General features: G+C 35.0%; 1 protein-coding gene across 5 annotated transcripts in view; it reads right to left on the bottom strand.

Moving 5' to 3' along the window:
• LOC138706734 (ATP-binding cassette sub-family C member 5-like) overlaps positions 1 to 14,202 on the bottom strand; it is a 110,278-nt gene that overhangs the window by 49,599 nt on the left and 46,477 nt on the right. For 3 of the 5 annotated variants that reach the window (XM_069836370.1, XM_069836368.1, XM_069836371.1), the window contains 2 exons: positions 466 to 581; positions 284 to 392 (listed from right to left, as the gene is read on the bottom strand). In XM_069836370.1, the coding sequence (XP_069692471.1) occupies positions 284 to 392; positions 466 to 581 (225 nt within the window). Of the gene's footprint in view, positions 1 to 283; positions 393 to 465; positions 582 to 11,046; positions 11,158 to 14,202 lie in introns of all 5 variants that reach the window. The other 2 variants (XM_069836367.1, XM_069836369.1) reach the window with 1 other exon arrangement.

The following is a 14,202-nucleotide window of genomic DNA, read 5'->3' as shown; positions in this document are numbered from 1 at the left end:
AGGTACATAAGATAGAAAGCGAGTTTTTGTAAGGTCAAGTATCATTGACAGGTTAGTTCTAGGCTTTTGGTATGCCTTGCATGTACGCATTTTGGTCAGTAGGTGGGTATCCACCTTCCTTTGGTAAAGCAATAAATTGTAAAGAATTACTGGTGGTTACGGTGATGGTGGTGGTGATAGTGCTGGTGGTGATGACGATGACATTGACATTTTATTAGGGAAATAAAAATTCACATTTGCTCATGCAGTCATTTGCAACAATCAATCATTTGTTTAGTGTCACCTTAGGAGCTTGGAAGTTAATATTCTCTAGGATATGTGATCGCCCACTCCGTCCATTTTCATTGCCGTCATAAGGGTTGAGTTTCTCCTTTTCCTGGTCGGCTGAGAGACTGCACAGAGAGACAGAGAGTAAGTACGCAATTCAGAATGACGCATGTACCAACAACCAACAAAACCACGCACCTAGCATGCAGAGCACCCGCATCCCACGAGAACGTGCCCTTGCTGATGCACACTGCCCTAGTCTTGTCTATTGGACGGGTGATGTAAGGGCTCACGTCTTCCAGTAGCAGCACACTCTGGCAATGAAACACATCGTGAGCATACAAGTCCATGACCAAACACTTGTTACTGACAATGATATGAGTGGAAATTGAGAAGAGAGGAAAAATATATATATCATCACCTTCCACACGAAGAAACATAACTCAAAAAAATGTATTTTAGAGATATGCCAGTTTGAATACATCCATATTAAGTAGTTTACATATGAATGAATTCAAAATCAGCGTATCTTTAATATCGACTCTTTGAGTGATATCTCTTCGTGTCGAAGCCAACAATGCACATTGATCCAGTCATCAGTTCACAAACGATGGCAAGCCAGTTCAAACCTACTGGCAATGTAAGCTTCTGAATAATTTCAAGGAAAAATTGTTCCGTGGCCGGGTATCGATCCTGGGACCTCTGGTTGAACGTACCAGCGCTCTGCCAACTGAGCTACCCGAGAACTCCACCCGACACCGTCTCAACTTTTCCCTTTATATCCACACAACTCGCGTGGGCTGATGAAACACCAGAGACCCACATCGAGTGCACACAATCTCTGTGTGATTTGGAATTGTGGTTTTCTGTTAACATACACAGTGACGTATATATTATGCAAATCTAGTCTTTGAGGTAAAGCTCCCTGTAAAACAGATTTGAATAATTTCAAGGAAAAATTGTTCCGGGGCCGGGTGTACATTAACAGAAAACCACAATTCCAAGTCACACAGAGATTGTGTGCACTCGATATGGGTCTCTGGCGTTTCGTCAGCCAACGCGAGTTGTGTGGATATAGAGGGGAAAGTTGAGACGGTGTCGGGTGGAGTTCCCGGGTAGCTTAGTTGGCAGAGCGCTGGTACGTTCAACCAGAGGTCCCGGAACAATTTTTCCTTGAAATTATTCAAATCTGCTTTACAGGGAGCTTTATCTGAAAGACTAGATTTGCATGAATGTAAGCTTCTAATTCTCCGTAATTAACGCAACAGAGATCTATCTCATTACAACTTATAAATTTTTTACATTTTAGCACGTACATATGTACAAGCCGATTCATATAAAACTCATACTTTTGATTGTGTGTTAATAAAGGGCCATCCATGCGAGCTCCAAGCCTGTTGAGCATTTGTCTCAATTTGAGATTCATTGTCCCACAGAAGGGGCTTCCGATAATTTTAAAGAAAGAAATCCCCTTCAGTTAGAAAAAAAGGTGTAACCTACTGTAACACAGCAGAGACGAAAGACTATTGTTAGCACTAAACACTCTTGTTTCAAGTTGATTTATACAGGGTGTAACAAAAAGGTATGTCAAAACTTTAGGGAAATACTTCTCACATGTAGAGGATCAAAATATGTTATATAAATGTGGTTCCGGAAACACTTTTTAGAGCTCATTTTACACAACTAGTCCTCCTCCAGTTTACAAACAAAAGCTTGTAAATAAGAGCTTGTTTACAAGCAGCTAGTAATCTGACTGTAGTAGCATTTACGTCTGATTAGTGGTAATGGGGTCGTGACGTATTTCTTAGGTTCACCACCAGTGTTTATTTGCAACTGTACGTACAAAGGTCGTGCGACTCACTTCATTGCTTGGCTATGTCAGTTGCTAAATGAAAGGTTCCATGACAGATGGGTAGGGAGAGGTGAACCAATTCCTTGGCCTCCACGCTCTCCAGACCTAAACCCACTAGACTTTTACTTATGGGGGCATTCGAAAGCTTTTGTTTATGAAACCCCGATGCAAGATGTAGATAGTCGACCCTGTATTGTGGAAGGCTACGAAACAATACGACATTCTCCAGGGATACATCAGCGTCTCCGGGATGCATTGCGACGGCGGGTTGATGCATGTATGCGTGCTAATGGAGAACACTTTGAACACTTCTTGTAACGCAGAGTTTCATGTGGTATGTTGCAGTGTGTTTCCCATGATATGTACGCAAAGTTGTAGAAAATGAGCTCTAATACGAAAATAAAGCATTTCCGGACCTATGTTTATATAATATATTTTCATCCTCTTTCATTCTTTTACTAATATCACTCAATAAAAGAATTGTATTCCAATGGATACCATCCCATTGTGGAATCCTGGGAAACGAGAATGCGGATGCTTTAGCAAAGAAGGGCAGCACTGCTACTTACAGACCTGTTACTAAATCTACGTATTACTCTGTGAAAAGGTTTATTAAATCTACATACTTAGACTTCAACAAACAAAATTTGATAACACAATCCCAAGGGAAAAAATGGAACTCTCTGCATCAAAATCCACAGTTAATTCCCGATTTACCACGAAAATCGTCTGTAGCTGCATTTAGATTGGCAACAGGCCATGATTGTTTGGCCAAACACCTGCATAGAATTGGAATATATCAGTCCCCTAACTGCCCATTGTGCAACTCAAACCAAGAAATGGATTCGGAACACCTCAAAATCTGTGCTTCAGTGGCTGACCATGATAATATCTTTGAAAAATATTGGAGTGCAAGAGGTCAAATGACTTTATTGTCAAACGCCTGGCATTAGAAAACAACAACAACATATTTTCATCGTCTACATGTGAGAAATATTTCCCTAAAGTTTTGACATATCTTTTTGTTACACCCTGCATACATGTTTAGAATTACAAAATATTGGCACTTACTTTAAAAATTAGAAAAAATAATTAGGAAGTAAACTTTTTTGATACAAAAGGCTTTTATTTATAAATTGAGGTAGGAAGCGACTTTTGTTAGAATTGCTGCAATCTTACGGCAAAAATCGGAATGATACAAGTGGCCAAGAGGCTTGGACACTTCCGCTCGTCTCCAATTTCCCTTGCAAGGATCCGTCTTCACGTACCTTTTAAATGTTTCCCCTTCCATGACTCCATCCATTCATTCTCACGTGTTTTCATGAGATATAAATCCTTCTTTGTACTACAGACCAATCTACAAGTCATCTGTGTGAACAGAGTGTGTAATAGAGTGAACGTAAAAGCCTCTGTTCTGCAGGGAAAAGGGGGAGAATGAAGGAAATAAGAATAGAGAGGAAAGATTAGCTGAGAGAACACAAGCAGGGGAATATGAAAGCCTAGAGCATGGAGAAAAATGCGAGGGAGGAGGGCGATGACAGAGTATAAGTGGTAGTAATACTATGAATGTGACAAAACAAATTCGTCGAAATTCATTATGTGAATTAATTCACTCTTTCACTCACCTATTCACCACGCTGTAGCTCGTATCTCTATCTCCCTCCACAGTTGCAACGATTTTACATGACGGAAACTTACATATATTATGATAGCTATGTCGTATTTGTACGTTGCTATTTTAAAAACAACACTGTAATCAAGTTCAATTTATTTAAAACACAACAATTTTAAAGCATTAAACAATTTAAAGTTATACGTAAGTACATAATAGCGTAACATACAGACTCCTAAAAAACTAGCAACTGCAAAAAATACAACATTTCAAACATCATTCCCTGGAACTACTATATTAGGTGCACTGAAAGACTGTATATGATGCTTCAATGTGCGTACGGAACAGGGGCAGATAATAGTGAATTCAAGTATTTGTATTTTTCCAACTTGATTTTACAGTACTGCTACTTGTAGACTGCAACAGGTAATACAAGTAGCAAAATAAATCTGCAAATGGGGACTGCTTCAGGCAACACAACGCCAATTCAGTTCATGTAATATAGGGAGATTCAACGAAAAGTGGACTAGGTACAGTCAGCAATCCGGTTTTGTTGCTGCTCATCCCAAATGAATGAATGAACAAACGAACGAACGAACGGAATGAATGAAATGAATGAATGAATAAATAAATGAATAAATAAATATATAAATAAATTAATTAATAAATGAATAAATATATAAATGAATAAATATATAAATTAATTAATTAAATAGATGAATAAATAAATAAATGAATAAGTATATAAATTAATTAATTAAATAAATGAATAAATATATAAATTAATTACTTAAATGAATAAATAAATAAATGAATAAATATATAAATGAATAAATATATAAATAAATTAATTAAATAAATGAATAAATAAATATATTAATTAAATAAATGAATGAATAAATAAATAAATGAATAAATATATAAATTAATTAATTAAATAAATGAATAAACATATAAATTAATTAAATAAATGAATAAATAAATAAATGAATAAATATATAAATTAATTAATTAAATAAATGACTAAATAAATGAATAAATAAATAAATATATAAATAAATTAATTAAATAGATGAATGAATAAATATATAAATTAATTAATTAAATAAATGAATAAATATATAAATATATAAATAAATTAATTAAATAAATGAATAAATAAATGAATTAATTAATTAAATAAATGAATAAATAAATAAATAAATATATAAATAAATAAATTAAATAAATGAATAAATATATAAATGAATAAATATATAAATTAATTAATTAAATAAATGAATGAATAAGTACAAAAATGAATAAATATATAAATTAATTAATTAAATAAATGAATGAATAAATACATAAATTAATTAATTAAATAAATGAATAAATATACAAATTAATTAAATAAATGAATAAATATATTAATTAATTAATTTACTAAATTAATAAATATATTAATTAATTAAATGAATAAATATATAAATTAATTAATTAAATAAATGAATAAATACATAAATAAAATAAATAAATTGATTAAATGAATAAATAAATTAATTAATTAAATTAATAAATAATGTAATTAAATAAATGAATAAATAAAATAAATACGTAAATAAATAAGTAAATAAAAAAATTAATAAATAAAATAATGGATAATAAATTTAATTAAACAGTAATAAAGAAATAAACGAAGTGAATAAATAACAAATAAATGAAGCATGACATTAGGCCTACTTACAAAATTTACATGTATTCCTCAAAGTGAGCTCCCTCTGCTTCCAAACATTTCTGGCACCTTCTGATAAAAGACTGCACTTGAAGTCCATTAAGTTTGTTTACTAGACAGATCTCCACTTATGAAGAAGTTTATAACGATTATGTAGTAACTTGTGTTTCCGGGTACTCTTGTATAAAACATAGCTTTGATTACATCCTTGTAACCTTTCCTTCTCACTATATGTTACAGAATAAAAATTCTCTGTGCTACATTGAAAGCCATTTCACTTTATTTTATTTGTCAAACACTAACACTAACTCACTAATAATGTCACAATGAACAAAACACGCAACCAATACATCTGCACTACACTGAATGAGTCTGTCGACTGCTGACGGAATTCCCCATCACACCTTCCCACAACATTCGTGATCTTGTATCCACGTCTCATTCCACCACACGTTGGATCTCACATTAGTAATAATAACAGCATTTTATTTAATGACAGTTTCAACTGCAGAGATTATTCGACATGGGCGAAAATAGCAGATCCATTTGGTCTGGGACTTCCTATCAGGTACCCTGAATATGTGACATGGGAACCACAGCTTTCTTTTCCTGAAGAATTTTATTTCTCTTAAAACCTATCGTCTCGACGAGGTATGAACCTGCGGACCTCGGAGCTAAGAGCCAGCACAATAGCTGCATGGCACTGAGGACTACTCCTGTCCACGTGTTAGTCTCGGATCATACATAGTCTTCCACTGCACCCAACGTAGTCTGTGTTTTACTTTCACAACAAGAACATGCACAATCAGGACAGACACAAGCAAGCAATATAAGCTGGTTACAGGCATTTATAATACAATTAGTATATCAATTCTATGTACAAGCTACCAGTTTTCGATTTCCACCAATGCTAACATTGAATAGAGTTGCCATATTTAGAAAATGAAAATCCGGGACACTTTACTTTGATGTGCGAAATAAAAAAGGGGCAAAAATTAGTGACTGAAATCTTCGATGAGGCCTGATGTAACTAGTTAAGTAGGCTACCTCCCATATAACATGTTTATTGTTGATTATATTTTGATTACCACTATTACTATATTATTATTATTATTATTATTATTATTATTATTATTATTATATTCATTATATATTATATATACTATTATATATTATATTCATATATGGGGAAGTGCAACAGGAGTCAATAGCATCTTATTACTACAAAAAAGAGCACTGAGGGTAATATTCAATAAAAATACCAAGGAATCATGTAGACCACTATTTCCAGAGTTAAAGGTAATGACAGTTTACAATCTATTCATTTACAGAACCTTGATATTCCTTAGATCCAACATAGATCTTTATCAGACTAGATCAGATATACATTCCTTCAACACTAGCAATAAAGATAAATTAGATTACACAAGGTGCAGATTGAGTGTGAGCTCAAATACCTGCTTTTTTAATGGCATAAATATATTTAATAAATTACCATTGGAAGCGAGAAAGTTACCAATAAATAGGTTTAAGTCCTGCATACATAGATGGTTGCTGAACAGATCTTTTTATTCAGTGAATGAATTCATGGAGTGTGATGTAAATATTGTATTTTAGAAATGTAACCCTTTCTTTATATTTTAATTTGTCTCTTTGTACTTTAATTATACTTTTTGTCCTTATATAAATGTGTTAACCTATAGCATACTCTTTATAACTCACAGTGTTTGTTTTGTTTATTTCTCAGTGTTAGTTTATTTGATTATAATTATTTGTTTACTTGTCTATATTTATTTGTGCTAAGTTTGTTTGTGCATGTGTGAGTGTATGTGTGCGTGTGTGTGTATTATCGAACCCGACGATGTCATATCCAGGCCTTGTACACTGGTTTCTGACAAATAAATATTATTATTATTATTATTATTATTCCATGTATTGTGGGTCCCTATCACCACGGCATGGCGCGTCCTCAGGTTGCGGATAGAGGAGACGGCCTCCAGATATGGAGGGTAGCTGCGAATATATTGAATAAGCAGTCGTGGACAGCCGATAAGGGGTGGTCCTCCAGCTTGGGGGTTGGGCGAAGGGCTAACAACCCATCACCGTAAAAAACAGCTTGTTACGTATCCCTATAATAAGCCTCGGAATAGGACTGATTCTCTGGCACGACCACAGCAAAGGAATAAGGATTTGAGATTTGGCACTTGGAACGTAACTAGTCTTTAAGAACAGGAGGGGTAACGTTAGTAGCAAAAGAACTAGCTAGATATAGAATAGACTTCGTAGGAGTACAAGAGGTTAGGTTAGATGGGAATGGCATATCACAAATAGGAGATTACTTGTTGTATTATGGGGAAGGAAACAATAATCACCAATTAGGAACAGGATTCTTTGTTCATAAAAGAATAAAATCAGCAGTAAAAAAGGTCGAATTTATCAGTGACAGGTTACAACACAGAACTGCACGCATTGTATTCTTCACCTGACATAATTAGGAACATAAAATCGAGACGTTTGAGATGGGCAGGGCATGTAGCACGTATGGGCGAATCCAGAAATGCATATAGAGTGTTAGTTGGGAGACCGGAGGGAAAAAGACCTTTAGGGAGGCCGAGACGTAGATGGGAGGATAATATTAAAATGGATTTGAGGGAGATGGGGTATGATGATAGAGACTGGATTAATCTTGCACAGGATAGGGACCGCTGGCGGGCTTATGTGAGGGCGGCAATGAACCTTCGGGTTCCTTAAAAGCCATTTGTAAGTAAGTATTATTATTATTATTATTATTATTATTATTATTATTATTATTATTATTATTATTATGCTCAGCTGAAGAAGCATGTGTTGAACTCCTGAAAATAATTTTCAGTTTTCTGAAGCCCTCAGTAGACACACTTTCTTTCTCTTTTTATTTATTTATTTATTTATTTTTTGAAAGCAACAACCATGACCAAAAGAAAAGTTTATTTGCATCACATTACCAAAGAACCATTTATGTTGCTCATACCAGGATGCATTGAAAGCTCGCGTTTTAAGATTATCTTTCCGAAAAATTGTCAGTGATGGTGTAGGTCTGTCTTTATTCAAAACTTTCCTTTCTTCAGTATTATTTCCTTTAGAAAAAAGGATACTCTAACAATAAATTAATTATAATTATCATGCACTCAGCTGTGCGAGGAGCAAGGGTCGCATTCCCAGACATACATCACTCAATGATATCGTTAAAAGATCTCTGACTTCTTGTGGCATCCCGTCTCTTTTGGAACCACCAGGTATTAGTCGCGCAGATGGTAAACGACCCGATGGTCTCACCTTAATTCCATGGTCTAGAGGAAAATCTTTAATTTGGGACTCCACTTGCGTTGACACTCTAGCTCCATCTCACTTACCGAATACCTCCAGACACACAGCATCTGCTGCTGAATTAGCCGTGAAAAAAAAAGTGAATAAGTATGCTCATCTTTTAGACAATTATATCTTTGTCCCATTTGCTGTGGAGACCTTCGGTCCTTGGAGTCATGACACTAAAGTTTTGGTATCTCAAATCGGCCAAATTTTGATCTCCATTACTGGTGATCGCTGTTGCACTACTTATTTGCGTCAACATTTAAGTATTGCAATTCAACGTGGAAATGCAATGAGCGTTTTGGGTACCCTTCCCGAGTCCAGCCCTTTGGACGAACTCTTTCTCTTGTAAAATTTATTTAGTATAGATAGATATTTTTAGAAGTAATTTCTTTTTCATTACAAGATAATATTTTATACAAAAAAAATTATAGTACTATGTATTTATACAAGTTAAAAGTGCATTTACTTTATAACATAGTATATAATTGTTATCCCGAAAACGTTTACAATTTTGTATATTTCTTGAGATATAAGTACAATTACCATTATTATTTCTCGCATCTCTTTCGGTTTCTATTTTTCAGAAACACATAACCACACCGGACCACACTACTGTACTCGAAGTACAACACCCACGCATAAATCATAAACTGAGACAAAAGGGGAGAGATGAGTGTGGGCTCGTGCCTGCTAGACAGAGGAAATTTTTACGTTACTTATGGCTTATTTAAGAAAACGAGTCATCACTGCTATTTTCACCCCAACCCACCCTTCACACTCACAAAGACTGGTTCGGGAGAAATGAAGGCTGATGGGGGGTGAATACCTGCTAAGCCACGAGGCCAAGAGAAATGTGCCTCAGTTGTAGCTTTCAGAGTGCAAACTCAAAACCCGCGCAAACATACAAAATGCAGAAGCCAGATCCAACCAGAACATTTGGGGCCTCGGGAACAAATTTTACTGCAAGGCAGGTCTGTACACATCACAAAGTTTTCTAATACTTCTACGCTATATGCCTCATTCAAATAACTAATAGCATATGTTATATAAGACTGAAAATACAAAATTTGAGTTATAAGGAAGCCAAGTAATTGATGCCCGGCCTCAGTTGCCTCAGCCAACCAGCCGCCACTGACAAAAATACATTAATAAAATTAACTTCCTCGCATTAATTGGCGTAGTAAATATAAACAAACCTAGCACTTCAGAAATTATTCAAAAAGGTGACAAACGCAACGGAAACACATGGCCATTGTTGCGTACTGCAAAAGTTTAAAAAAAAAAAAAAATCAATCAAATTTATTTACAGACTAAAAGGGGCTAAGGGGTGTCCCAAAGTCTGTTAAATCGCGAATTTTTTAAAGGGTAATATTTTGTAATACAGCACTGAAATTTTAACACTACAATGTAGTGCAATGTATTACTATTTTAATATGAAACACAATACAGTATTAGGGTCCGATTATAAATACAGTACAGTAATAAAAAATACTTTACAGACGGTTTTAATGATAAAAGAAAATCCCTTTCTATTAGTCACTGATGGTCCAAAAGAATATGCAAACACTTATTTACTGGTAGAAGGTTGCTGTCCATTAAATCCGAAGTGTGTTGAATCGAGGGTCTACTGTATAGACATTTATACGTACGGTAGCATATAAAACAAAATACAAAATTTTTGTCTCAATTTTCTGTTTCATCAATACTTTTCACCATTTTCCATTGTTGCGTATCTGATGTAATTGGTAATCTAACACGGCTTGCCAACAAAAAGTGTAATTTTCTGTTTAGAATTTTGTCAAAAGCAATCGTGTAAAGAGAAAGAAAACTTTTTTCTTTCTTGTTCGCTGAAAACTAAGACATTTATGCATCCCGAGAATTATTTTCGTAATGCCAGAACACATTATCTCGATTCCATTATGCTTCCAGAAAATCCAAGACTATGGCAACCCTATTACAAGAAGAAGTTAATCGTTCATCCCAAAATTACTTTGTTACAAGGCAACGAAAAAAATACTATGGAAATATTTACAGACTTTATATTAACGGTATAATCTTGTTCCTTTGTCTCAGTAAATTCGATCACCTATTACTTCTTAATTCTCAAATCATACCTAAGTGTCTACCTTGCAAGAATGAAAGTTTTAATTTTTTGGACCCAATGTTCTCTATGTTACAAATCTCCACTGACTTAGGTTGGGAAGCATGGACAACACAAGTGCACAGGACACAACATGCTGCTCCAGCTACCTTCAATCTGCCGAACGACGTCATTGCTTCATACAGGTTTTGTGTGCCAATTTGTAAAACGCTGAATGAGTTCCGAATGTTAGAGTTCAGAAGTGAGACCAAAGGAAATGCCTGAAATGCGTTCCAAAGCACAGATAAGTACAAAAATTCACCCAGTGAGCTACACAGACATTTCAGTGGTACCGAATTACACACGTTGGAAGTGAGGCTTAGTTGAACACAAGGTGAAGCCGAAGAGATGATGCTGCACCGAGCTAAAATATAAGACACACAGAATCACTGAGAAGGATGATAATGACGAGGAGGTTAATAAGAATGAAAAACAAGGAGAGAAAAATGAGTGACATAAGGATAAAGAGAGAAGAGTGACAAGAGGAGAATAAGGAGCAGAAGGGAAGGCTAAGGAGTAGATAGCAAGAATATTACAAGCAGAAAAGAATAAGAGTATTTTTATCTTAATTGGTTATTTAATGACACTATATCAACTAGTAGATTACTTAGCATCAATGAAACTGGTGATAGCGAAATGAAGCCAAGGACTCATAATGGGAAAGGGGCGAAGAAGAAAAAGAGATGAAAAAGAAAGAAGAAACGAAGAATAGGAGAGACGAGGGAAAAATGAGAGAAAATGGAGAAGAAAAGGAAAGAGAGGAAACGAAGAAGAAAGAGAGGAAACGAAGAAAAAGGAGAGAAAACGAAGAAAAAATAGAGGAAACGAAGGAAAAGGGGAGAAAACGAAGAAAGAGGAGAGAAAACGAAGAAGAAAAAAAGGGAAACAAAGAAAAAAATAGAAAATGGAGAAGAAAGAGGAAATGAAGAGAAATGAGAGAAAATGAAGAGGAAAGAGAGGAAACTAAGAAAAGAGAAGAAACGACGAAAAAAAGAGATGAAATGGAGAAAAATGGGGAAACGAAGAAATAGGAGAGGGAACAAAGAAAAAAGAGAGAAAACGAAGAAAAGAGAGAAAATGAAGAAGACAGCAGGAATTAAGAAAAAAAGGAAATGGAGAAGAGAGAAAATGAAGAAAAGAGAGAAAATGAAGAAGACAGCAGGAATTAAGAAAAAAAGGAAATGGAGAAGAGAGAAAATGAAGAAAAAGGAGAGGAAACGAGGATGAACGAGATGAAATGGAGAGGAGAGACGAAGAAGAAAGGAAATGAAAAAACGAAGAAAAAGAGGAGAGACGGAAGAGAGGAAACGAAGAAAAGGAATGAGACACTGAATAGGAAAGAGGAAAGGATAATCGAGAGGAGAAGAAACTAAAGAGGGTACTTCAGACAAAATGTTAAGAATTGAGGTTAAATGTTGGCAGGATACATTTGTAAAGCACATTTGTGACTAACAGCAAACAGCCCTGGCGTGACAATATCTTGCTGCAAGCATTCACTGCCTCCATGAAGTCACCATTCAACACAGAATCAGAAACTAAACCGGACCGGCAATCTAATTCAAAAGTGCCCTCTTGTCACATCCACTGCATTAGTATTCCACATTAGCTTTCAGACACGACACCGAGAATTGCTAATATGGGAACCACAAGAAATACATAATAACACTGCATGATGATGACTATTACCTACACTGCAAACAAAGAATATGAGACATACTCACTAAGTTACAAGACTTGCACAATCATTACTCTACCTTTGAATATTACCTGGAAAAATATCTCTTAAATACTAATTATGAGAATTCTGTTACTGCCCACTACAAAACACAGTGAAACATCTTCACTGAACTAAAGCTGCTGCTTCTTCCTGATTTCAGACAACTGCATACATTTCATCCAGAAAACATGCGGTGTTTGTGTCTTAGAATAAAACAAAATGGAGTAGTTTCATCTTGCTCTTTGTATTAATGATGCAGAAAATACCTAATGAATTGCTGAGGAATAATGGATGATAAAAAAAAAAAAACTAGAGAACTCTGAGAAAACTACCGGGACATCATCATTATCATCACAGACTGAGCCTTGGGATTGCCACGATTTGAAAGTGGGTCTTCAAGGTGAAAGTTGTCGCAAATGCTATAGTAAAACACAAAAGCACTCTAAGCATGCAATCGGCAAATCAATGCATCTGTAACAATGACCAGCACAGCTGAACAAGCCAAGATACTTAATGTGTAAATCATTCCCTCAGCAGAATCTTCAACTCCCACAAACAAAGCTCATGACAAAGTTTTTCCTTCCTAACAAACATCATGTAATTAATACACACAAAGAAATGACTGGCCTGCAATCTCGTCGCGAGAGTCCGCACGCTGCCAACGCCACAAGCCCAAGATACATATTATCATCTTAACTGGAGAAAGATAAGTTAATATTTCATACAAGCCACCATTTCGACGATTATTACGAAGTGCCTCCACATGCAGAGTATGACACTTTTCCTCAGACACAATGAATTAAATTTCTGCCATATCGAAACATTAATTGAAATTTTGTTTATACATCCTCCTTTCCTTCAAGATTTCTTCCATTTCTTTACCCATACATCAAAAAGATTTAAAAGCACGACTCTGTAGGCCATTCTTTTCACAAGTAACAGGTCTTTGCTATAAGGGGAATGATGCATTTTTGTCTATTGACACTTAATATGATTGTTTATTTGTGCGTTTCTTTTTCAAATAGTGAAGTAATTCATTAAGCAATTAGAGCCATCAAAACAAACCCTGGAGGTACGATATACAATCGCTTAACCCAACATCTAGCGTATACAGATGATGTGGCCATAATTGCAAGAACAAAGGCAGCACTATCAGGGTCACTACAAGAATTTGAGGAAGAAGCGAGAAAGCTTGGTTTGGAAATAAATGAAAGAAAAACCAAGTATATGAAAACATCCAGAAGAGAGGTACAGAAGTAGGACAATGTGGTCTTTCATCAGCATAATTTTGAAAATTGTACAAGTTTTAAATATTTAGGTACAATGATTACAAACAATGATATATCCTCAGAAATAAAGACAAGAATAATGGCCGGTAATAGGTGCCTGTTTGGGCTTGGAAAACTATTTAAACTCGGTTCATTATCCAGATCTGCAAAGAAAATAATTTATAAAACTATTCTAAGACCAGTGGTTTCATATGCTAGCGAAGCTTGCGTTTTAACAATAGATAATGAAAATATGCTAGCAGTTTGGGAAAGAAAAGTCC

This window comes from Periplaneta americana, chromosome 9 (genome assembly GCF_040183065.1).
Source record: "Periplaneta americana isolate PAMFEO1 chromosome 9, P.americana_PAMFEO1_priV1, whole genome shotgun sequence".
NCBI classification, from domain to species: Eukaryota; Metazoa; Arthropoda; class Insecta; order Blattodea; family Blattidae; genus Periplaneta; species Periplaneta americana.
Note: the sequence above shows the minus strand (reverse complement) of the source record. Positions and strands in the feature narration are given on the sequence as shown.